Source organism: Monodelphis domestica, chromosome 4 (assembly GCF_027887165.1).
Source record: "Monodelphis domestica isolate mMonDom1 chromosome 4, mMonDom1.pri, whole genome shotgun sequence".
In the NCBI taxonomy this organism is placed as follows: Eukaryota; Metazoa; Chordata; class Mammalia; order Didelphimorphia; family Didelphidae; genus Monodelphis; species Monodelphis domestica.
The window spans coordinates 305,743,709-305,768,208 of record NC_077230.1 but is presented as its reverse complement, the minus strand read 5'-3'; the positions used below and the strand labels follow the sequence as shown (position 1 = coordinate 305,768,208).

The 24,500-nt window shown below is 37.3% G+C and overlaps 1 protein-coding gene across 1 annotated transcript in view; it reads right to left on the bottom strand.

Annotated features, from left to right (window-relative positions):
* KL (klotho) overlaps positions 1-20,424 on the bottom strand; it is a 57,361-nt gene extending 36,937 nt beyond the window's left edge. Inside the window, exon 1 of the mRNA XM_007495313.2 lies at positions 19,423-20,424. Within this exon, the coding sequence (XP_007495375.2) occupies positions 19,423-20,280 (858 nt within the window). The 5' untranslated portion in view covers positions 20,281-20,424. The remainder of the gene's footprint in view (positions 1-19,422) is intronic.
* Positions 20,425-24,500: the final 4,076 nt, after the last annotated feature.

The following is a 24,500-nucleotide window of genomic DNA, read 5'->3' as shown; positions in this document are numbered from 1 at the left end:
ATGCTTCAATCATCCTCTTTTCTTTTTAAAGGAATAATTTATTGGTAGTTCTCTCCTCAACAAATATTACAACCTCCTGCAATGAGTAGGCACAATCAAACCAAACTCCCTAGATTAATTCACAGTTACACCAACAGTGCATTATTATGTATTGCTTATAGCTAGACATGTGGACCTCATTATGTATATTGATTTCATCACCTTTGTGTCAGGAGGTGGGTAGCATGTTTCATCACTGATTTTGGGGGGTTAGCTACTGCACTGATTTATTCTTAAGTCTCTCAAAGTTATTTTTCTTTACAAATAGCATATATTGTTTCTCCACATTCTGCTCACTTCACTGTGCATCAGTTGATACAACTCTTCCCAAATTTCTTTGAAAGTGTCCATTTCTTGATTTCTTACAGTATTAATATTTCATTAAATTCATATCCTATAATTTGCCTGGTCATTCCCAATTAATGAGAAACCCTTAGTTTCTTTTTTTTTTTTAAACTCTTAGCTTCCATCTTGGAGTCAATACTGTGTATAGTGATAAGGGCTAGGCAATGGGGGTCAAGTGACTTGCCCAAGGTCACACAGCTGGGAAGTGTCTGAGGCCAGATTTGAACCTAGGACCTCCCTTCTCTAAGCCTGGCTCTCAATCCACTGAGCTACCCAACTGCCCCCGAAACTCTTAGTTTCAAGTCCTTTGCCAATAAAAAGAGATGCTATAAATACTTTACACATAGGGATGAATGAATGAATGAATGAATGAATGAAGCATTTATTGTTTCTTATGTACAATGAGGAGGGCAACTAGGTGGCATAGTGGATAGGACATTGAGCCAGGATTCATGAAGACCTGAGTTCAAGTCTTGTCTCAGACATTTACTGATTATGTAACTCTGGAAAAGTCACTTAACCCTCAGTTTTTTTCATCTGTCCAAACAGCTTCATATATAAAATGTAATTTCTGTAAAAAGGAGAACAAAATGGCAAACCATCCTAGCATCTTTGCCAAATAAATCCCAAATGGGGTCATGTAGAGTTGAATATGACTGAAACAACTTAACAACAACAATAATAATGTGCAAAGCACTGTGCTAAGCAGAAAGGATACAAATAGAATTTCATGACAATCCCTGTGCTCAAAGAGATTAGATTCTAATGGGGGAGACAATACACGTGGAAAGTGTTAAATGCAAATAAGGTATAAAAATCCCATAGTCCTCAGGGTGCAATGGCAAAGTAGATGTTAGTGCCTCTTAATACCATTTCCCTGATAAAATAATATCAATTTCTGAGGTTGAATTGCTTGACAATGCAAAGACTTGGTGGCAAGATCTTTCTTTTCTCTGTCTTTGATGGCTGTGGCTTCAGTATGTGCAGGAGAAGTTGCCAGGCTGCACTTCCATTGCTTCCTAAGACAATGACTGAGGGCACTGGGCTCGACATTTGTTATTCCTAAGACTCTTAGGTTGAAGGTCCTGGTCTATCTCCATCATGGTCCGAGGAGAGAGAGTAGTTAAAGTGATGATGATAGTTTGGCTTCTGGCACCCATTACCTTTTTGCCTTTCCCTCAGGAGGACTTGCTATTTCAACAAGGCTGGCTCTCTTGCCCTGTGTATAGCAGTTGGTGAAGATGGCTGGCCTCTTCTCTACAAGAATTGTTTCCTTAAATAATTTTTCCTCTTTGTTTGATCTCTTTGGGATATAGGTTTAATAGTTGTATTTTGGGGGTCAAAACAGATTTTTTAACAAGTCCAAATTTCTTTCCAGAAATGGAAGTGGAAAATGTTTGGCTAGACTAATTCATAGATCCACCAACAGTGTATTAGTGTGCCAATTTTCCCATCACCCCACCAAATGGCCTCTTTCCTTATATGATCACCCTTGGCAATCTCATTTGCTCATATAGGCTACTTTCTCTTTTTTAATCCTTACCTTCTCTTTTAGAATTAATACTAAGTATTGGTTCTAAGTCAAAAGAGCCATGAAGGCTAGATAATTGGAGCTAAGTGACCTGCCCAGAGTCATAGAGTTAGAAAGTTGTCTGAGGCCACATTTGAACCCAGGGCCTATTTCCTCCAGGCCTGACTATCTATCTGCTGAGCCACTTAGCTGCCTCTATATAGACAACTTTCAAACCACTTAATTAAACTGCCTTCTAGCCCATATCTCCATTTTGTTCCTAAAAATTGCATCTAGATTAACTATATCTATAGCATTCATTTAATATATCTATTTACTAGATCTTTCAGTTTAGAAGTCATTCTAGCTTCTGTTTCTTACTCTATATGTTCCACTTGTAGATGAGTTCTAGAATTTTGCTCAGAATTCAAGCCAAGCCTGCTGGTCTAGAGTTTGAAAACTCTAATCTCTTCCTATTAAAAAAAAAAATGGAGATTTTCTTCTTCCTTAAGCCTGCAGTGCCTCTCTTGCCCACAATGTTTCAAAGCTAACAGAATAGCCTGGAAACCAAATCTGCCCATTTTTTAGTACTGGAGGATACAGTTCACCCAGGATGGTCAAGTGCCAAAGGTAGCCAGATGCCATCTTATATTGTCTTACTATTTCCCTACTTATCCTGGTACCAACTCTCTATTAGCTATATTTATTCTATCCTTTCCAGTCCAAAGAATATTCTTCTTATCTACAGGATTTCCATGATCTATCAGTTCTACCCAAACAAAAAATGAAGATAGTCTCTCATCACCTATTTCTGGCAAAGGCATGTAAATCACTTTTTGTAATCACTGCTTCACTTGAAAATTCTCACAAAATATACATTAAATATGTGTTATACAATTTTTCCAAGAATAGAAGTCAAGCTCACCAGCCCAGTTTGATGATTTAATCAGCTTCCTTCTTCGTGAAAACTGGAACATTTACCCTTCTCTAGACATCTGGTACCTCTCCTATTCTCTAAGATCTTTTAGAGATCTCAAAAGGTATCACACCTGGCAGTTCTTTCAGTATTCTAAGATCTACTTCCTCTGTGCCTGATGACTTAAAACTCTGGGAGCAGGAGAAGCTCTTAGCATTTCAATACTTTGGGCTTTAACTATGTCAGGTATTTTTTTATCTATCCTTTCTAGTCAAAAGATCATTCTCCTTAGAAAAGAGAAGCAATGGGCCAACTAGGTGGTTCAATGATTGAGAGCCAGGCCTTGAGATGGGAGAAAGTTTAGTTAAGAAATAGTCTCTGTGAGGGGGCAGCTGGGTGACTCAGTAGATTGAAAACTAAGCCTAGAGACAGAAGGTTCTAGGTTCAAATCTGGCCTCAGACACTTTTTTGCTGTGTGATTTTGGACAAGTCACTTAACCACCATTGCCTATCCTTACCACTCTTCTACCTCAGAACCAACACACGGTGTTGATTCTAAGACAGAAGGTAAGGGTTTAAAAAAAAGAAGCAAAATGACAATTTAGTGGTTGAAATTCATCTTCCTCTTGCCTCCATCATAAGAAAACAAGATCATTTTAACATCCTTGTCATTCATTGTTAGTCTGAGCTCATTATAAAGATTAGCATTACTGAATCATACTACTCTTCTAAATTTATCCTGAGTTTCTCACCCTTGCTTTCATGTGTTGACTTTCTGAAAATCTGAGTTGGCTGACCTATAGCTGCATTAAGTCACTGGGCAGCTCACCATTTTTTTTCTCATTGGAATCATTTAATCTTGTATATTCAGACTTATGCTTTTGAGTTTCCCAACCTTCTTAGGCTGACTTCCTATGTATAATATTAGGTTAGTGAAACCTACCTCTCTTGCTTCTTTACCCATTGAAATTTGCTCTCCTAAAATCTAGAGAGCATCAAATTAAACCCAACTTAAGAATGAAGGAGCAGTTTTCATTCCACCACTAGTGTTTCCTTGTTGACCAAACTTGAGCCAAGAATAGTAAAATCACTTGTTTGCTTCTTCCACCTTTTGCAAGACGATCATAAAGTCCAATCAACTGTTCTGCTTTTGGCACAGGAAGAATTCTAGCAGATGTCTGGATAACTGAAATTTTCCATCACTACAATGTAATATAATCTGCTAGATTTATGACCTGATTTCTGAATTTTTCATCTAATTCTTCCTTCTATACAAACTGTCAATGGTATACTCTCATGAAAATGTCATGATTGTAGCTATCTTTATTGATACTCATCCAGAGAGCATTTAGGTAGCACAGTGTCAAGAGAGTAAAGCCTGGAGTTGGGAGGACCTGGGTTCAATTCTGGCCTCAGACATTTCCTCTCTGGGTGACCTTAAGCAAATCACTTAACCCCGTCTTACAGTTGTTACTATGACAGAAATAAGGATTTTTTAAAAATTGCACTCATCCATATTATTTCAATTATTATTATATTATATATATTATATTCAATAATATTTCATATTATTTCTCTTGCCAAATCCAATAGGGATAAGAGCTTAAAAATTCAACTCAATAAACATTTATCAAGCACCTACTATGTGCCAACCATTGTACTAAGTGCTGGACAAGTCCCATATGCTTCTGGTTAGCCCAAACACTTTATTAGCCTAAATTCAACAAACATTTAGTAAAAAGCACTTGCTCTATTCAAAGCAGGATGGTAGGTAGCTAGGGATACAGATGGTGCAATGGCCAGCAGGGACCTATTCTTTTGAGCATGTACAGGGTACTCTGCTTGCTGCTAACCCTTATGGACGCTTCAGTATCCTGCTTCCAGAAATGCACAATAGCACATGATGGAAGGAGCCTGTCCCTAATTCAGAGTATGTGAAGGTATTCTGTGACCATTTCTGGTCAATCTACTATGTGATAAAACCTCTGAATTGACTGTTGAGGTGGAACTGAGTGTACAAAAAAAAGGTTCCAGTGGAGAAATCTAATCACTCTCTTTTCTGGTGGTGATAGAGCAAAGGACATCTCTAAACTTCTAGGTAGGGAAACAGAGCACCAAAAGCCTACTCTCCCAAACCATCATATGACCATGAACACATGGCAACTCTATTTCCTATACTTCTTTGTGTCTAGTCTTCCTTGCTCTAGGCAAATAATTATAGAGACAAAGTGGAACAGGCTATGAGCCTGATGTATTTGAAAGATCCCGGGCATCAGAAGAGATCCAGGAATGGGAGTACATGACAAAGATTGCTGTGACTGCTGCATCTAAGAACTAACTCAAGCTTAAGGAGCAACATTCATTATTTATATCATAAGTGAATCTACCTAGTTCCTGAGACTCAGAATCCTCCACGCAAGAGAGTGAATTGTTTGGTGCCTATGCCAATCAGGAAGTGAACTTGGGACAAATGGAAGAAACCACATTAAATTTGAGCCCACTCTTCTTAGGGACCAAGGTAGGGGGTAGTATAGATATGTTTATGCTTCTGCTCTTGCTATATCTTCTTAGTAAATATCCCTTTGTAAAAAACCAATTTATGTTAATTGTTTATCAATGATATCACTTGGCTAAATTATGACACTGGCAAATGATATTAATGGAATTATACTGCAAAGGAGTTTGAATTGCTCGTATTAGAACAATCTCAAAACCCCTCATGGTTACCCCTACAACCCTGAGGTAGATATAGTTGAGCTCTAAGAACCTAAAGTCAGTTCCAGGAGGAGATGGGATATTGATCCCCAAGAGTGGGTACTCGACCTTAAGAATATTCTACTGCAGAGGTCATATATTTGGGGCTGGAAGAGACAGATCTTTTGCAATTACCAGTTCTGCTGCCTTGAAAATTCAAAGTCCACACCTGATAATAAGCTTTATCTCTGTGAATAGTCTCTGTGAATCTCCTAGCTTATCTATGAAGATAGAAAAATGAGATGTAAAATTTATTTTTCTTGAAAATTTTGTTTAGTCAATTTAGAATATTTTTTCTTGATTACAAGAATCATATTCTTTCCCTCCCCTCCCACCAGCCCTTCCCGTAGCTGACACACATTTCACTGAGTTTTACATGTATCCTTGATCAAAACCAATTTCCATGTTGTTGATGTTTGCTCTAGGGTGATAATTTAGAGTCTACATCCCCAATCATATCCCCATTGATCCATGTAATTGAGCAGTTATTTTTCTTCTGTTTCTACTCCCACAGTTTTTCCTCTGAATGTGGATAGTGTCCTTTCTCATAAATCCCTCCAAATTGTTCTGGATCACTGCATTGCCACTAATGAAGAGATCCATTACATTCGATTGTACCACAATGTATGTCTCTGTATATAATGTGCTCCTGGTTCGGCTCCTTTCACTCTGCATCAATTCCTGGAGGTCATTCCAGTTCACATGGAATTCCTCCAGTTCATTATTCCTTTAGGCCCAATAGTATTCCATCACCAACATATACCACAATTTGTTCAGCCATTCCCCAATTGAAGGGCATCCCCTCATTTTCCAATTTTTTGCCACCACAAAGAGCGCAGCTATGAATATTCTTGTACATGTATTTTGCCATATTATTTCATTGGGGTAAAAACCCAGCAGTGCTCTGGCTGGATCAAAGTCTTTTAGCACCCTTTGGGCATAGTTCAAATTATCCTCCAGAATGGTTGGATCAATTCACAACTCCACCAGCAATGCATTAATGTCCCAATTTTGAAACATCTGCTCCAACATTCATTACTTTCCTTTGCTGTCATGTTAACCAATCTGCTAGGTGTGAGGTGATACCTCAGAGTTGTTTTGATTTGCATCTCTCTAATTGTAAGAGATTTAGAACACTTCTTCATGTGCTTGTTAATAGTTTTGATTTCTTTATCTGAAAATTGCCTATTCATGGTCCTTGCCCGTTTATCAATTGGAGAATGGCTTGATTTTCTTTACAATTGAATAGCTCTTCATAAATTTGAGTGATTAGACCTTTGTCAGAGGTTTTTGTTATGAAGATTGTTTCCCAATTTGTTACTTCTCTTCTAATCTTGGTTGCATTGGTTTTGTTTGTAAAAAAAACTTTTTAATTTGATGTAATCAAATTATTTATTTTATATTTTGTAATTTTTTCCAACTCTTGCTTGATCTTAAAATCTTTCAAAGATCTGACAAGTATACTATTGTGTGTTAACCTAATTTACATATAGTTTCCATCTTTATATTCACGTCATTCACCCATTCTGAGTATATATTGGTGTAGGGTGGGAGATGTTGATCCAAACCTAATCTCTCCCATACTGTCTTCCAATTTTCCCAGTAGTTTTTATCAGATACTGTATTTTGGCCCCTAAAGCTGGGATCTTTGGATTTATGAGAGACAGTCTTACTAAGGTCACTTACCCCACTTACCACTTAATATTCCACTGACCCTCCTTTCTGTCTCTTAGTCAGTACCATATTGTTTTGATGACCACAGCTTTATACTATAGTTTGAGATTTGGTACTGCAAGGCCACCTTCCTTCGCATTTTTTTTTCATTATTTCCCTGGATATCCTTGATCTTTTGTTCTTCCAAATGAACTTCGTTATGGTTTTTTTCTAATTCAGTAAAAAAGTTTTTTGGTAGATCGATGGATATGGCACTAAATAAGTAGATAAGTTTGGGTAGGATGGTCATTTTTATTATGTTAGCTCGTCTTACTCATGAGCAGTTAATGTTTTTACAATTGTTTAGATCTAGTTTTAATAGTGTGGAAAGTGTTTTGTAGTTGTCTTCATATAGTTCCTATGTTTGTCTTGGCAGATAGATTCCTAAGTATTTTATATTGTCTAGGGTGATTTTAAATTGAATTTCTCTTTCTAATTCCTGCTGCTGAGATGTGTTGGAGATATATAGAAATGCTGATGACTTATGTGGGTTTATTTTGTATCCTGCAACTTTGCTAAAGTTGTTGATTATTTCCACTAGCTTTTTAGTTGATTCTCTAGGATTCTTTAAGGAGACCATCATATCATCTGCAAAGAGTGAGAGCTTGGTCTCCTCACTGCCAATTTTAATACCTTCAAATTTCTTTTTCTTCTCTAATTGCTTCTGCTAGTGTTTCTAGTACCATGTTAAATGGACATCCTTGTTTCACTCCTGATTTTGTCGGGAAGGCTTCTAGTTTATCCCCATTGCAGATGATGTTTGCTGATGTTTTAGACATACTTTTTAATTATTTTTTTAGGAAGGACTTTCTATTCTTATACTTTCTCATGTTTTCAATAGGAATGAGTGTTGTATTTTGTCAAAGGCTTTTTCTGCATCTATTGATATAATCGTGTGATTTTTGTTGGTTTGCTGGTTGATATGTTCAATTATATGAAGATTTTCCCTAATATTGAACTATCCTTGCATTCCTGGTATAAATCCCACCTTATTATAATGAATAAGATCACTTGCTGCAATCTTTTTGCTAATATTCTATTTAAGATTTTTTCATCTCTGTTCATTAAGGAGATTGTTCTATGGTTTTCTTTTTCTGTTTTTGACCTGCCTGGCTTTGGGATCAGTACCATATTTGTGTCATAAAAGGAGTTTAGTAGAACTCCTTCTTGCTTATTCTGTCAAATAATTTGTATAATATTGGGATTAGTTGTTCTTTGAATATTTGATAGAATTCATTTGTGAATCCATCAGGTCCTGGGGATTTTTTCTTAGGGAGTTCTTTGATGACTTGTTCAATTTCTTTTTCTGATATAGGATTTTTCAGGTATTCTATTTATTCTTCTGTTAACATAGGCAATTTATATATTTTTAAATATTCATATCACCTAGATTGCCATATTTATTGCCATATAATTGGGAATAATTGTTTTTAATGATTGCCTTAATTTCCTCTTCATTAGAGGTGAGGTCTCCCTTTTCATCTTTGATACTGTTGATTTGGTTTTCTTTTTTCCTTTTTTAAAGTAGATTGAGCGATACTTCATCAATTTTATTTGTTTTTTTCCAGGTACCAGCTTCTAGTCTTATTTATTAAATCAATAGTTCTTTGACTTTCAATTTTATTAATTTCTCCTTTAATTATTATAATCTCTAATTTAGTTTTCATCTGATAATTTTCAATTTGTTCACTGTCTAGTTTTTTAATTTGCAAGCCCAATTCATTGACCTCTGCCCTCAGTAATTTATTAATATATGAACTCAAGGATATAAATTTCCCCCCTATGTACTGCTTTGGCTGCATCCCATGGATTTTGAAAGGATGTCTCATCATTGTCATTTTCTTCAAGGAAATTATTGTTTCTATGATTTGTTCTTTAACTGATTTTGGAGACTCATATTATTTAATTTCCAATTAACCTTTGATTTGACTCTCTATGTACCCTTACTAATTATTATTTTTATTACATTGTGATCTGAAAAAGTTGCATTTATTATTTCTGCTCTTTGGCACTTGTTTGCAATGTTTTTATGCCCCAGTACATGGTCAATCTTTGTGAATGTACCATATGCTGCTGAAAAGAAGGTGTATTCCTTTTTGTCCCTATTTCTTTTTCTCCACATATCTACTAACTCTAATTTTTCTAAGATTCCATTCACTTCTCTTATCTCTTTCTTATTTATTTTTTGGTTTGATTTCTCTAGTTCTGATAGAGGAAGGTTCAGGACTCCCACTAGTATAGTTTTTCTATCCATTTCTTCCTTGAGTTCCTCTAGTTTCTCCTTTAGAAATTTGGATAATATGTCATTTGGTACATACATGTTGAGTACTGATATTTTCTCATTGTCTATACTGCCTTTTATCAGGATGTAATTACCTTCCCTATCTCTTTTAACTAGATCTATTTTTACTTTGGCTTTGTATGATATCATCATTGAGATGCCTGCCTTCTTTTTTATCAGTTAATTCCTAATAGATTTTGCTTGTATTGTATTGTATTGTATTTTCCTTGTATTGCTTCCCTCCCCACCAGTCCATTTGTTACCCTTCTACTTCTCTATAGGGAACAAATCAATTCTCTGCCCCAATGGATATTCTTCCCTCTTTGAGTCAATTTCAATGCATGTAAGAATTAAGTATTTCCTGTCTCCAACGTCTTTACCCTTCCAGTGTATTGGTGTTCTACCCTACTCCCACCATGAGCTTCTTTGTGACATATAAATTTACCCCCTTTTGTTTCTTTTCCCATTTCTCTTAGTATTAACCTCTTTTCCCTTCTAATTATACACACACACACACACACACACACACACAATATTTATGTCCTGGAATTTCATCCTATACAGTTTGTCACTGTTCCCTCTAAGTATAATTCTTCTAGCTACCCCGGTGATAATAACAATTTTTTTAAAGAATTACCAATATCCTCTTTTCTTGTAGGCATACATATCACTTTAACTTATTAGGTCCCTTAAAAAAGGGATTTTGTTTATTTTTTCCCCTTTCTTCATTACCTTTTGATGATTCTCTTGAGTTCTATGTTTGGGCATCAAATTTTCTGTTCAATTCCAGTCTTTTCTTTACAAATACTTGGAATACTTCTATTTTTATTAAATTACCATACTTTCCTCTGTAAGAATATAGTCAGTTTTGCTGGATAGTTAATTCTTGGTTGTAAACCTAGTTCCCTTACTTTCTAGAATATCATATTCCATGCCTGTTGGTCCTTCAGTGTAGATGCAGCAAGATCCTGTGCTATCCTAACTGTAGTCCCATGGTATCTGAATGACTTCTTCTTAGAAGCTTGTAATATTATTCCCTTGGTCTGGTAATTCTTGAATTTGGCTATAACATTCCTGGGTATTGTCAGTTAGGGATTAAGTATAGGAGGTGATATGTGGATTCTTTCAATCTCCACTTTTCCCTCTTGCTCTAGAATGTTGGGGCAGTTTTCTTGGATAATTTCCTATAGAATAAAGTTCAGCCTTTTTCTTTTGTCATGATCTTCTAGTAGAGCAATGATTCTTACGTTGCTCTTCTCGACCTGTTTTCTAAATCTTCCATTTTGTGGATGAGTTGTTTCATATTTTCCTCAATTTTTTCATTCTTTTGATTTTGTTTTATAGTTTCCTGCTACCTTGTGAAGTCATTTGCTTCTAGTTGTTGGACTCCAGTTTTTAAAGACTTAATTTCATATCTGGCTTTTTAGTCATCCTCTCCTTCTGATTTTTTATCTCCTTTGCCTCATTTTCAAGCTGATTAATTTTGGCTTTCAAGACACTATTTTCTGTTTCCAGATTATTTATTTTGCCTTTTAAGTTCTTTTCCTAGTTGTGTTCAGTCTCTCTTAATTGTTTTTTGAATTGTATTTTGAGTTCTTCCAAAGTCTATGTCCAATTCATTGGAGTTTCTGTTTTTGCTTAGTGTTCCTTGATCCTCCTCTGTTTCATTTGTTCTTTGGTCATTGCCTGGATAGAAGCTGTTGATTGTAATTTCTTTTTTGTTGTTTACTCATATTTCCCCCTTCTTTCCCCGCTGTAGCTGCCTGTAGTCTTGCTCCTCTCATTATGTGCTGGAACTGTGGGTTTGGGCTGTTCTGCCCTGAGGGGGCTTCTTCTCTGTTCTGCTGTTTGATCAGGTTAGTAAGATCTTCCCCAGCTGACAGCAGAAACTGAAAAGGAGCTGGGCTTCCCACCCTGTTGTCAAGGTTGTTGCCTGTAGTTTGTTGCTGCCTTTCCCCTTGGACCTTAGTCAACAAAGCTCTCAGATCAGTCTGTGGGTGGGGGAGTTGGAGCTTCAGCTTCCCTGCCCTCTGAAGGCTTCTTATCTGTCCTATTGATGAGATTGAGTCAGGGAAGAGGACTTGATCTGCAAATCTGGATGTGCCCTGAGGCCAAAACCTCCAGAATGGGGAGAGGGGGCAAGATGGAGCATTTCAGCTGTGACTTGTCTGCCTCCTCTCTGCTTTTCCTCCACTTGCCTCTATGCCACCTGTGTTCTATGCCCTGAGCCTGGCACAGCTTTGCCAGCAAGGTACTCCCTCTGGACTAGTGACCTTACCCACCCAGAGATTCCATCCACCACTAGAGACTCAGTGCTGTAGGTAGGGGAGGGGTCCTGTGACCTTTCTTCTTCCTTCACCTTAAACCCACATGTTCTAGAGTTCAGGTTTTTGGGGGAGTTTACCTTTTAAATTGGGTCCAGGAGGAGGGCTCCCTACTTCTGTCATGTTGTTAGATTTGGTTTTCAGTCTCCTTGCAGCATCGTGTTTTTGATCAGTGAGGAATGGTTTATGGAGGTCTGAGCTGTTGCTATCTCTAAACTGCCATCTTGACTCCACCTCCCATCTTTGCAGATGTAAAATTTAAAGTGGGGGGGAAGGGGAATGGAGAAATCAATGGGAACCAATTTCTAGCCATATATGTTCTTTGGCTGCACACTAGAAATTGTTTTGTTTAGCATATTTTGGATAAAAGACTCAAAGGCTATAAATACTATACTTCTAGCTCTTATTTTGTGCCTTTACAGAATGAGAGTTTAATTCAAAGTGTATTAAGGAATCTCAGAGTGTCTCAATGTTAATATATATTCAGATGGTTCATCTTCATTTCCCCTTTTTGTTCTTCCCAAAAATATATTCTTGCCCACTCCCAAGTTTCTGTTATGACTTTTTTAAAAATCCTGACTAAAAGAAATCATCATTTCCATTAAATGGGATAAAAATCACTGCTAGAGTATTTACATGGTTCATTTCATTTTTTAAAATTACTCATGACTTCTTAAAAAATGAAGACAAAATGTTGTTGTTCAATCATTTCAGTCATGTCTGAATCTTCATAAGTTTATTTGGGATTTTCTTGACAAAGGCACTGAAGTATTTTGCCATTTCTTTTTCCAACTCCTTTTTAAATATCAAGAAACTGAGGCAAAGGGCTAAGTGATTTGCCCAAGGTCACACAGCTAGTAATTGTCTCAAGCCAGATTTGAATTCAGGAAGATGAGTCTACCTGACTTCAGGCCTGGATCTCTGTCCACTGTACCACCTTGCTGCCCTAGTCACATTGAAAAAGAAACTCTAGAACCCAAACACGCCAATTAAATGAGCCTGAATAGTACTATAGACCATGAGAATAGAAACCTACCCCTGGTTTAACATGAAGTGTTATGGAGGACATTGTCAATATTTGATGAATTTAAGAAGAAAACCAAGTTAATCCCATTACTCCTAGGTAGTTCCTCAGTTTTCAGAGGTAAGCCCAGTGATTGTGGCAGAGTCACCAGTAGGATTAGGTGATAAATAGGGAAAAAGGAAATAATAATAAAACCAAAGACCCTTATTAAGTGTTATTTTTATAAATGCACATAATTTTAATGCTAGGAAATCCCATTCCTCACAATATGTAGATATTTACTTTATTGCAAATCAATCATGTACATTTACTTTGAAAACTTCTAATAGAAGGAAAGATAATTTTCAAACACTACTCAAGCCATGGAAATGAATTATCCCAACTCTAGTTAGTGGCACTCAGAATTATGAATTGGATACCATGAGTCTTCATAATCAAGCTTCTCTTAGAGCTATCAATCATACTGAATTACCCAAGAACATTATGTCGAAGGAGTAGTAGGTTTTCAGACATGGTGACATAATTTAGATGTGATTAAACCAAGCAATTTTAGTTTTGAAATTAAAATGATAAAACCAAATTCTGCAAGATTATGTGTTTGACTTGGTTTTCTCTTTATTAGAGACTGAAAGTCACACTCAGCCCACAAATCTTCTAGTTGGTGAGGATTGTAATATTTTGCCAAACAATGTTAAAATAAATTTTTGTTATATTTTATTTTGCTTTGGTTTTCTTCCAGACTTGTGCGTTCATCAAAATTGAGAACTCTTGGGTACTGAAATTCTTACTATAATACTCCAATATTTAAAGTAGCCTGAGGCATTCACAAAAAATGAAGAGACTCTATGGTGATTTTTGTTTGTTAAATGTCAGAGGGAGGGTTTGAATGCAGCTATTCCTACCTCCAAGTTTATCATCTGTCTACTATGCCATACTACCCCTCAAAAGATAAGATAAAATATAAATTAGAGGAATGTCAATATAAGACCTAGTAGGGCAGTGGCACCTAGAAATGAAAAATTAAAACCCCAAATCCGAAGTGTAGATTGGCTAAAACTAATTCAGAAAAAAATAAAACAAAACAAATCCACAAACTGAAAACAATCAATAATGTAGAATAATTGGAGCAAGAAGCAAATTGCAAATGGTAATTAATGTGGTTATTATAGTGAAGATTGAATGTGTCCCTTCACAAAATAAACAGATTACAGCTCTGCTCTAGTCTCTGTAGTCATCTTAACAATCAATGCAAATTGTTTCACAATCACATACAGAATCAAAATTATCCTATTAGCTGTTCCACAGTCTAATGCAATGGCTTCGTGGATACATGATTTAAGCTTCTACAGCAGAGGGACTTAAGCTGGAATCCCCAGCCTCCTAGGAGTCCTTAGAAAGGTTGCAATGAATCTATGATCTAGGATAGAAAAAAAAGATAACTTCTTTGTTTCACTAACCTCTATTTGGAATTTAGTATTTCTTTCCATTTTAAAAGTGGGCAACAAACCACAGAAATATTGGTAGTATCTATGACTTAGAAATAGAAATTGTGGGGGGCAGCTGGGTAGCTCAGTGGATTGAGAGTCAGTCCTAGAGTTGGGAGGTTCTAGGTTCAAATCTGGCCTCAGACACTTCCCAGCTATGTGACCCTGGACAAGTCACTTGACCCTCATTGCCAACCCTTACCACTCTTCTGCCTTGGAGCCAATACATGGTATTAACTCCAAGATGGAAGGTAAGGGTTTAAAAAAAAAATAGAAATTGTGCAATAGAAATCAGATTTTTTATATCACATTATAGATGTGGCAACTATATTGAAATATCATTTATATACTCTTCACTACTCCAAAAATACTATATATAATAGGTCTTTTAACTTGCCTACATTTTAATGTCTTTATTAATTAATGAATTAGTAATGTACATTATTATATCAGATATTTGGCTTTAATGTTTTCATAACAATATTTATTTGAGAATTTATTCATTTTTTACACTTTGTAATTCCATTTATTTATTTTATTCATTTAAAATATTATCCTGGGAAATGGTCTATAGGCATCTGCAGACTGCCAAAGGGGTCCATGACACAAACAAAGTTGAGAACATTTGTTCTTAAAGCAATGGGTCATATATTTAACTAAACAGCATATTCAAAAGTCTAAGATCAAGACTTTTATTTGTACGTCACCTAACAAAACCCTTAAAATGGGAAATAATTAATTTTTGTTCATAGTGGTCAGAAGAAACACTACCTCTACTTACCAAAAGTCAGATTTCAATTGAGTATTTATTAAGCATATACTTTGTGCCAGGCACTAGAAATGCAAATACAATGAATGAAACAATGCTACTTTAAAAAGAGTTGATATAGTAATGGCTAGCTTTACATTCCATACTTGAAGGATAAGAAGATATTAAAATTTTTAGGAGAGAGGCAGCGAGGTGGTTCAGTAGATAAAGAGCTGGTCCTGGTGAAATATGGCCTCAGACTTGGCTTAGCTGGATGATCCTAGGCAAGTCACTTAACCCCAATTGCCTACTCTGCCTTAGAATCAATATTTGCTTCTAATACAGAAAAGAAGGGTTTAAAGTTTTTTAGGAGATCTATAATAATATTTAGAAGTTTAAACTAATTTATAGAAGATAGAAAATTTTGGCTTATTAAATCAATCATAAAGTAAACAATGTGAAGATAATTAATAAGAGTTTATGTTTTTAAAGGACTCATCATCAAAATGTTAATTGAAACTTTGTAGGGCAGTTAACTGGCCAAGTGGATAGAGTGCTAGGATTAGAGTCAGGAAAACTCATCTTTGTGAGTTCAAAGCTAGCCTCAGATGCTTACTAGCTGTGTAACCTGGGCAAGTCATTTAACCCTGTTTGCCTCAATTTCTTCATCTCTCAAATGAGCTTTTGAAAGAAATAGCCAACCACTCCAGTGTCTTTGCCAAGAAAACCCCAAATGAGGTCATGAAGAGTTAGACAACTGAAATAACTAAACAATAACACATTAAAAGTTTAAATTAAAACATGTCAGCAATCCAAATAGGGCAGAATCAAAATAAGATTACTGTACTTTACATGCCCAAAGTATAAAATCCATTCATCCAGTATTAAAAGATAGGAACTGATCATGTGATTTCATTGCTTCAATGAACTCCTAGTGAGGAAATTTCTTCTAACAATCCAGATCAGCACCTTTTCTGTAATTTAACAATTCTAGAGGATTAGCAGTATAGACCTTCTACAGTGTTTGAACCCCAAAACCTCTTGGTTCAAGGGCAGTTCACTATCCATTATAATCCACTATCTACCTCCCCGATCCAAGTCTAAATAATAAAAAGTAGCTAGCGGGGGAAAAATCATCTGTTCTTTCCATGTTGCTTTTAATTGTCCTGTATTCTTTGGAATTTGTGTTTTTTAGCAAACTTTTAAAATTCTTCTTTTGATATATACCGGAAAACATACATTCAATCTCTACTCATGAAAAAGAAAGATTCTTTGATCCCTCCCCACACTTTAGAGATAAATGGAAAAATAATACTTTGCTCTCCTTCAGACCTATTATTCTATCATGGAATCTTACAAGGCTAATATATATTGCCACTTGCAATTATTGTCTGTGACACAAAAGTAAATTTTTGTTTCCATTTAAATTTTGTTAGAGGAGATCCTCCCAGAAAAGAAATTACATAACTAGAATATTTCAACTCTCTGAGATGTACTGGTTAGTTTGTTCTTTAAAAAACAAGATGTCCACACTTCAAACTCTACTCAAAATGTTAATATTTTATAGCCATTGACATCCTATTTGCAACATCAGCAAAAACAGGTGCTCATCTGTTACTAATTTCCTTTTGTTACAAAGTCCACTATTTTAATACAGTATGTTGTTACTTGGTAATTTTTTTCTGTGTAAAGGACTCACAAACATAAATAGTAAGTAGGCTAATAAAAGGGGGGAACTGATCAGTGTGCATAAGAACTCAGGACTTTTTGATGATTGTAAATATAGAAGGTATAATTATGCATATGATGCAGAAAAAATTCCTTATTTTATATATGGAATCAGCAGTAAGTAATTTCAAATAAGATAATATATTTCCATAAATCTGAAACAAAGACACTTTAAAAATACAGACTAAGACACTTATCTAAAGCTGTGTGGTTACTCAAGGTATGGTACTCCAAGTGTCCTTATATCTTTAAAACTTGACAGTATCTATTTTTTATTCTGATCTGAATTTGGTAATTTAATTATAATATTGTTCAATGATATCTCATCAAAAGCAGTCTTCATTGAGCTTAATGTGGTTTCTATTTTTCTTTTTCCCCAACATGACAAGCAGAAACAGAAAGGTATGTAGGTAATCCTCACATTCTTTCTCTGGCTGAAGTAGTCCATGGAGAGACCAAAAAAATTATGTAAATCATTTCAATAAACTGATATTGCAAAAACAATGAGCACAAAGATATGAAAAATTCAATAAACACATGAACATATTCAATATTATTTATTGTTAGGTGCCATTTGTGAGGAACAAATTTTAAGGAGCTGCTTTTACCATTATTTAAAATCTGAACATCACTTTATAAAGTAATTTATAAACATTATCTTTTCAACTTTGTGATATCCTAATGCTATATTTTTTTAATTGATTCACTTTTGGTTCTGAACAAAATTTGGAATAATAAAGCTTTTATTTGTTATCTTTATTTAGAATTTAGTCCAAATGTGTAGATATCTAAAGTAAGTCAAACAAGAAGTTTTTAGCATAAGTTTTACATGAAAACTATTTAAACAACTTTCAAAAATATATAAAATGCAAGTTTTTTACAATAACTATATTTGTAGAAACTTTACACATCTAATTAATATGATTATGAGGTGAAGCCTTTTAGCACAAACCTACTACCAAAGATTAAATGTTACCAAAGATTAAATGTTACCAAAGAAGAAAAAGAGAATATGATATTTAACCCATTATCAACCATTGTTCTATATGGGGACTATTTTCTCTTTTTAAACCATTTTTATATCAAAATGTTATGCCATTTACTAGTAAAACTAATTTTATGAGGCATTAAATTGATATGAATTATTTCATTCACTGTGGAAGATTTCAAAACCAAAGACACTGCAGAGAAACAAAAGTATATGATCAATAATTGTATTACAATTAAAACAAAATGTGTATATTGACCCTTTTTTTTGGAGAGTTTCTAAGAGATTTTGAACCAAAAGTATTTGGAATGGTAATTCAAGTAGGTCTGCTACTCAGCCACAGGTGATACTTTCAAGTACAATTTGACTCAGAGATGTCATTTTGAAACTGTTATTTATTGGATGCTCAAGTAAACTTACTAGAGTGATTTTTTTTTCCTCTAAGAGTAAATGAAGGGGCAGCTGGATAGCTCAGTGAATTGAGAGTCAGGCCCAGAGATGGGAGGTCCTAGGTTCAAACCTGACCTCAGACACTTCCCAGCTATGTGACCCTGGACAAGTCACTTAACTCCCATTGCTTAGCCCTTACCACTCTTCTGCCTTGAAACCAATATATAGAATTGATTCCAAGATGGAAGGTAAGGGTTTAAAAAAAAAGTAAATGAATCCTGCACTTATTGGCAACATTTAAGATGTCCCACAACCACCAACTACAAGAAAGACTGGTTACTGATGTTATCTGCATGACTTCTGAAAAACTTCTCTTGTGGTTTTCCTTTCTTCTCCAATCACTAAATAAGTATAAAACAAACACCACCTCCAAACAAAACAAAAAGCCTGACAAACACATCTCAATGCTCAATGCACAAATTCAGGGTGATCTCAAAGGCACTTTTACTAGGCACTTTAAACGTTTTAATGAGCCTTGACTACCAGGATTAGTTGACCTCTAAAGTAAAATGAAGTATATAAGCCAGCTGTTATTATTATTGTTACTACTATTATTATATCTATTTCAGCTTAAATACTGAGTTGAAATTATTCTTATCCATTTCACTACTTCCCTTCTCTGTTCCAATTTAGTATCAGTTTTGTGCAGTCTGGGTTGCTAAAGAGTGGGTTTAGAACAGTGGAAAGACAGACTATCAGCTAGCTAGAGTTTAATCTCTGTGACCTTTTTACTTCACTTTCCTCATTTATGAAGATGGCCTTACTCATAATCCTATGAATAATTTTGTACCTCAGGTGTCCAACTCCACAACTTTTTATTCTAGTCTTTCTTTCAAATGGGAACATCTGGTATACTTGTCTTCTTATATCCTACTTCTCTATATCAAAGCCCCTTTCCAACTCACTGACTAGCTGAGTGAACTTGGGCCAGTTAATCTCCCTGCTTTGGGTCTCAGTTTTCTCTTGAGCAAAAAAAGTTTACTCCAGAAGACTTCTAAAGTGCCTTCCAGCACTAGGTCAGTGGTCCCTAGATCTCTCCCCCTGCTCCATCCCCCATTCCCTCACTCCCAGTCCTGCAAAGCCTCCTTGGACTGATATCTCCCCTGGGGGGGACTCACCAGGAGCAGGTTGTGGGCCACTTGGTAGCCGAGCCGCTTGTTGCCCCGCACACCAGGAGCGAGTCTCCCCGTGGAATAGCCGTGCCAAGCCACCACATAGGGGTTGTCTATGGTGATCCAGTACTTGACCTGGCCACCAAATTGGCGGAAGCAGAGCTCTGCATAGTCCCTGAAGAGGTCCACCACGGTGCGGTTAGCCCAGCCTCCGTAGATGTCCTGCAGGCGCTGGGGCAGGTCCCAGTGGTAGAGGGTGACCACGGGCTCCACGCGGAGTTCGCGCAGCCGCTCCAGCAGGCGTCGGTAGTAGCGCAGCCCCTCGAGGTTGGGGGGCCCTGCGCCCACGCCGCCACCATTGGGCAGCACGCGAGCCCATGAGATGGAGAAGCGGTAGTGAGTGACCCCGAGTTGTCGCAGCCCCTCGGTGTCGCGAAAGATGTGGTTATAACTATCGCCGGCCACGTCCCCAGTGGCGGGATGGGGCAGAAACGGTGGCAGAGATGGCTGTGCTGACCAGGAGTTGGACGGGACTGGGAGTTGGGGCTGTCCGTCCCTCGGGGGAGCAGCAGGGCGGTGGGTGAAGGTGTCCCAGATGGAGGCGCCCTTACCGTGTTGCCTCCAGCCTCCTTCCGTCTGGTAGGCAGCGCTGCCCACTGCCCAGAGGAAGCCGTCGGGGAAGGTGTCGTAGAGGAACCCAGCGGCCTCGGGTGATGGAGCGCGGGAGAAGCGAGCCCAAGTCTTCACGCCATCCCCAGGCTCAGCGTGCAGGCAGCAGCGGCACAGCAGGCACAGCAGGCACAGCACTGGCAGGGGCAGAGCCAGCCATGGCGGGGCAGCCCCGGCCCAGACGTGAGGGCGCATGTTACGGGCGGGGTGACAGGGGAGCGCGAGTGTGAGGTACTCGCGCCCAGCCTGGACCCCTTTATCTCTGCGCCAGCTTTCCTCCCTCCCCGCCCCTCCACGCTCTTCACGTCTTCCCCGCAGTCTCACCCACCTCCGCTTCCCTCAGTGGGCAAGTCTGTCAATAATTACCTGGGAGCCCCCGCCTTCCCCCACCCTTTTCCTCTACACTCCCAAATCATACATATCCCAGGACTTGGTGATGAGTTGAGTGCCAGGATCTAAAAGAGGCCAGGATACCTGGAGTATACCAGGGAAGGGGACAGAGGGAGTCAGGCTCTCTGGAGACCCTGACCAGGAACCCCTGGGCGAGAGCAGAGACGCGAATCTTCTACTGGCAACAAAATGCCAGAGAAGAAAAAAACACCTGCTAATCTTCAATTCACTGCTCTTCTCTGAAAAGAGGCAGCAAATGATACATAAGGCTAATGAAATCATCTCATCTGTAAACCTAGATCAGAGAAGACAAGGGATGTGTGTCCAACCGTCTGGGAAAGTGAGGGAAAGACCAACTTTCCTGGAGTATAGAACTAGATCTTTTGGTGAAACCACGGAAGAGGATAGAGACAGTCCAGAAAGCGAATCGGCCTCCCTGGCAAGATTCCTTTCTCAATTTTACCATCAAACAAGTGACCTCCCCCTACAAGCACCTACTTCCTCGTCCCCTTCTCCCCAATGTTACCCCAAAATATACTTCACGTTGAAACCGAGACAGAAAAAGTGTTTGGGTTTTGTTTTTGTTTTTTTTTTTTTGGCCGGTTTTGTTTTGTTTTGTTTTGTTTTAATCAACTAAGTAAGGAATAAGATTGAAATGATTTTTCAAAATGAAGATAAATTTTCCAGGACTCTTAGGGCATTCATTGTCCGTTGTCACATATTTTGCCAGCCACTAAATGAAGTCCTCTGATTGTAAACCTGATTGTAATAGAAATGTACCTTACCACTACTCATTGTTTCAGGGTTTAATTGTTCACCTTCCTCAGGGTCAATGCTTTTTTGGCTTTTCTTTCTCTCTTGCCCTTTGTCTTTTAGCCATTTAGTTGCTATTAGTGGTTCCAAGAGATTATGAAAAATGCCTGGTCCGAACTCAAATCAATAACAAATATTAAAAGCTTCTTGGTTTAAAGACATGATATGAGGCCCCCAGGTAATAACAGGATGAATTAGACACTCCTTACCCTCAAGGAGTTTGTAATCTAGTTGGGGACAGAAGACAGGTATACCAAATAGCTACAATACAAATGAGAATATAAGTGTAACCAGACTCTAACATTTGTTAGCTGTTGGGTTAAAGACCAATCACTTACCTTCTCGGTGCCCCAGGCAACTCTGAGGTTCATAATACTCTGTCTTGATATACCAGAAAAATTATAAGTGAAATAACTCTGTTTGGAAAATAATGTTAAAAGTAGAATAAGTGGTTTAGAACAGAAGATGGAAACCATACCCAAGTAGCAAAATCCCTAAAAATGAAAATGGGCTAAACTGAGTTCAATGACTCCAAAAAACAAACAAAAATACTCTAGTAAAATAAAAAGCCTGGGGGGGGGGGGTGTTGGCAGGGAAGCATTGATTAGCTTTCTAGAAAAACAGTTCAAAGTTACATGGAGATGGTGCCTCTTGACAATCACTTGAACAAGCAATTCTAATCAACTACCCTCTTCCTTTATAGGTGTGAGTTCATCCCATTCCCATCCTCACTTATGATGGTTAATTATGTATATCTCTCCATCATTCTTCTCTTCACTCCCATACTTCTCTTTATGAAGAGAGTGGCAAGAACAAAGAATCTGATCAACACAATGAACTGTAATTGAAGTGATATACTTCCACTTTACTACCCCTCCTCTCTTCACCTTACCCAGACCAATGTCACTAGTTCTCATTTTCTTTCCTTTTATTCTTCCCTTTATAATCTACCCTCTGAATTTGGTTTGTTTTACTTGTTTCAAGACAATGGAATTGCGAATGGATATGTTTCTTTCCCTCTTGTTACAGTTGTAATCTGTTCATCATTACTTTCCTTCCAATTGCTCAAATATATTTTCCTTTCTAGGTAATTATGGTGGTTTTGTAATCAGAAGACTTGGGTTCCTCGCTCTTCTATGTACTTTCGGCATGATCTTAAGCAAGACACTTAACCTCTCTGGACCTCCATTTCTTTATAAGGAAAATGATGGGTTGACTTTAATGAACTAGTTGACTTTAAGCTACCTTCTCATTCTATGTTTATTTAATCCTAGGTACAGATTTTGGTCCACTGCCTGAATTTTTATGCCAATTCTATACTTTAGGCTTTTATTTAAAAGTTCTTTCTACTTCCTGCTTCTAGAGCTTAATTTAATCCAAGATGATAATTGAAGAGTGTCCTCTAAATATACACAGATAACATTTTAAACTCTCTTGTTTATTTTTTCTTCTGAAGAGCATGTTCTGAATTTTCAAATAGTAAGTTTTTAATAGATACTCCTAGATATTTATGAATAGTTGTATGTGGAAAGCACCTTAAAGATTATCTAGTCAAACCAGATGAGGAAACAAAGGTCTAGAGCAGTAAATGAGGTGCCCAAGATAACAGAATTCATTATGGCCTCAAACCAAGAATCCTAATTCCTTGTTTAATGTTCTTCCTGCTATAAGCCTGCTTTCAGACCAGCCTTTATAGCCATCATTAAGGAGAGAAATCTTTGTAGAGAAGAGACCCACCTTCTTCATCACCACCAGCAACAGCTACTAACCAACTGTCACTAATAGATGAAAACAGGAGCCCTGGGATTAGTAGCACCTCCTAGACCACCAGTCTTACTTCTACTCCAGCATTCCCAGCCATCATCCAGGGAAGCATCTCCTATGGAAAAGGAGCCAACCATATCTTCCAACTGCAGATCAACTGCTACACATGGCAGGTATGCCAGTCTAGCTAAAGCAACAAAACACCCTTAGAGAAAAATGGGCAGCAGCATGAGCTGAGCAAATCAAACCACCTACATCACCTTGACCACAATCTCCCTTCTGTCAGTACAGGAACTTGAATCCAAGAACCTTAGGGGTAGCATTGATTCTAGGCAAGTGTCTGCTCTCAGCCATAATTCTAGGAAGCCATCCTTTTGCAAATCCAGTCTGGCAACTGCTCCTGAAGATGCCACAGCCATACTTACTGAAGATTCAGAAAACAAAAGTCCTTGTCACAAAAATCCTTGTCAAAGGATTCTACCAAATAGTTCAACATCAGAGTCTGATTATTTTATGAGTAAAAATGACTTTAAATGGGGGGCATTAAATAAGTCTGCTTTGCTATACCCTTAGCACCATAGGACCTTTCTATCTGGTTTGCAGTTGAAACCTTCCATAAGTGTTGTCTCTCCAAATATAACATGAGCTTCTTGAGTGCAGGGGCTGTCTTACTTTTTTATTTGTATCCTAGCACTTAGTATAGTGCTTTGCACATAGTAAGCATTTAACAAATGCTTCATTCATTCTTTGGAGAAAATTCTTATATTATAATTACAATATGCAAAAGAAAGAATTAGAAGAGTGGAAAAAAAAGTAGAGAAGGCTGGCAGAAAGTCAGAAGAGGGAGTGTGAACAAATGCAAATCTGCATGTCAGTATTATGAAGGATCAGTGTGCCTTCTTTAATCCATGCCTTTCAAAGCTTTTGGTTTTCTGCTGAGAAGGAATAATAAAAGCATAGGATATTAGAGCTGGAAGGAAGTTTGGAGGTCATCTAGTTCAATCACATTCAATATGGGAATCACTTTATAGTATCCCTGAAATGCAGCCATCCAGCTGCTGAATAACCTATTCCTTTATAATACAGTCCATTTAATATAAGGACAGGTCTAGTATTATAACTTCTTTTCATGGCATTTAGCTAAAACCTTTCCTATAATTTCAACCTATTGGTTCTAGCTATATAGAATACCATTACCTCCTTCAGTGTTATAGCCATTAAAATATATGTTGGCACTATTCTGATCCCCAGAAGTCTTCTCTTTCCTCAGATTGAAAACTCAGGTCATTCAACTGTTTAAATGTGATTTGGTTTCCATATCTTAGTCATATTCCTCTGGGGATGCTCCAGGGATCTGACCAAAGTAGTGAGGTTTTTATTCCCTTTGATCTGGTCATTACATTCATAAATACAGTCTCAGAAAGCATTAGTCTTTTTAAGCAGTTGTT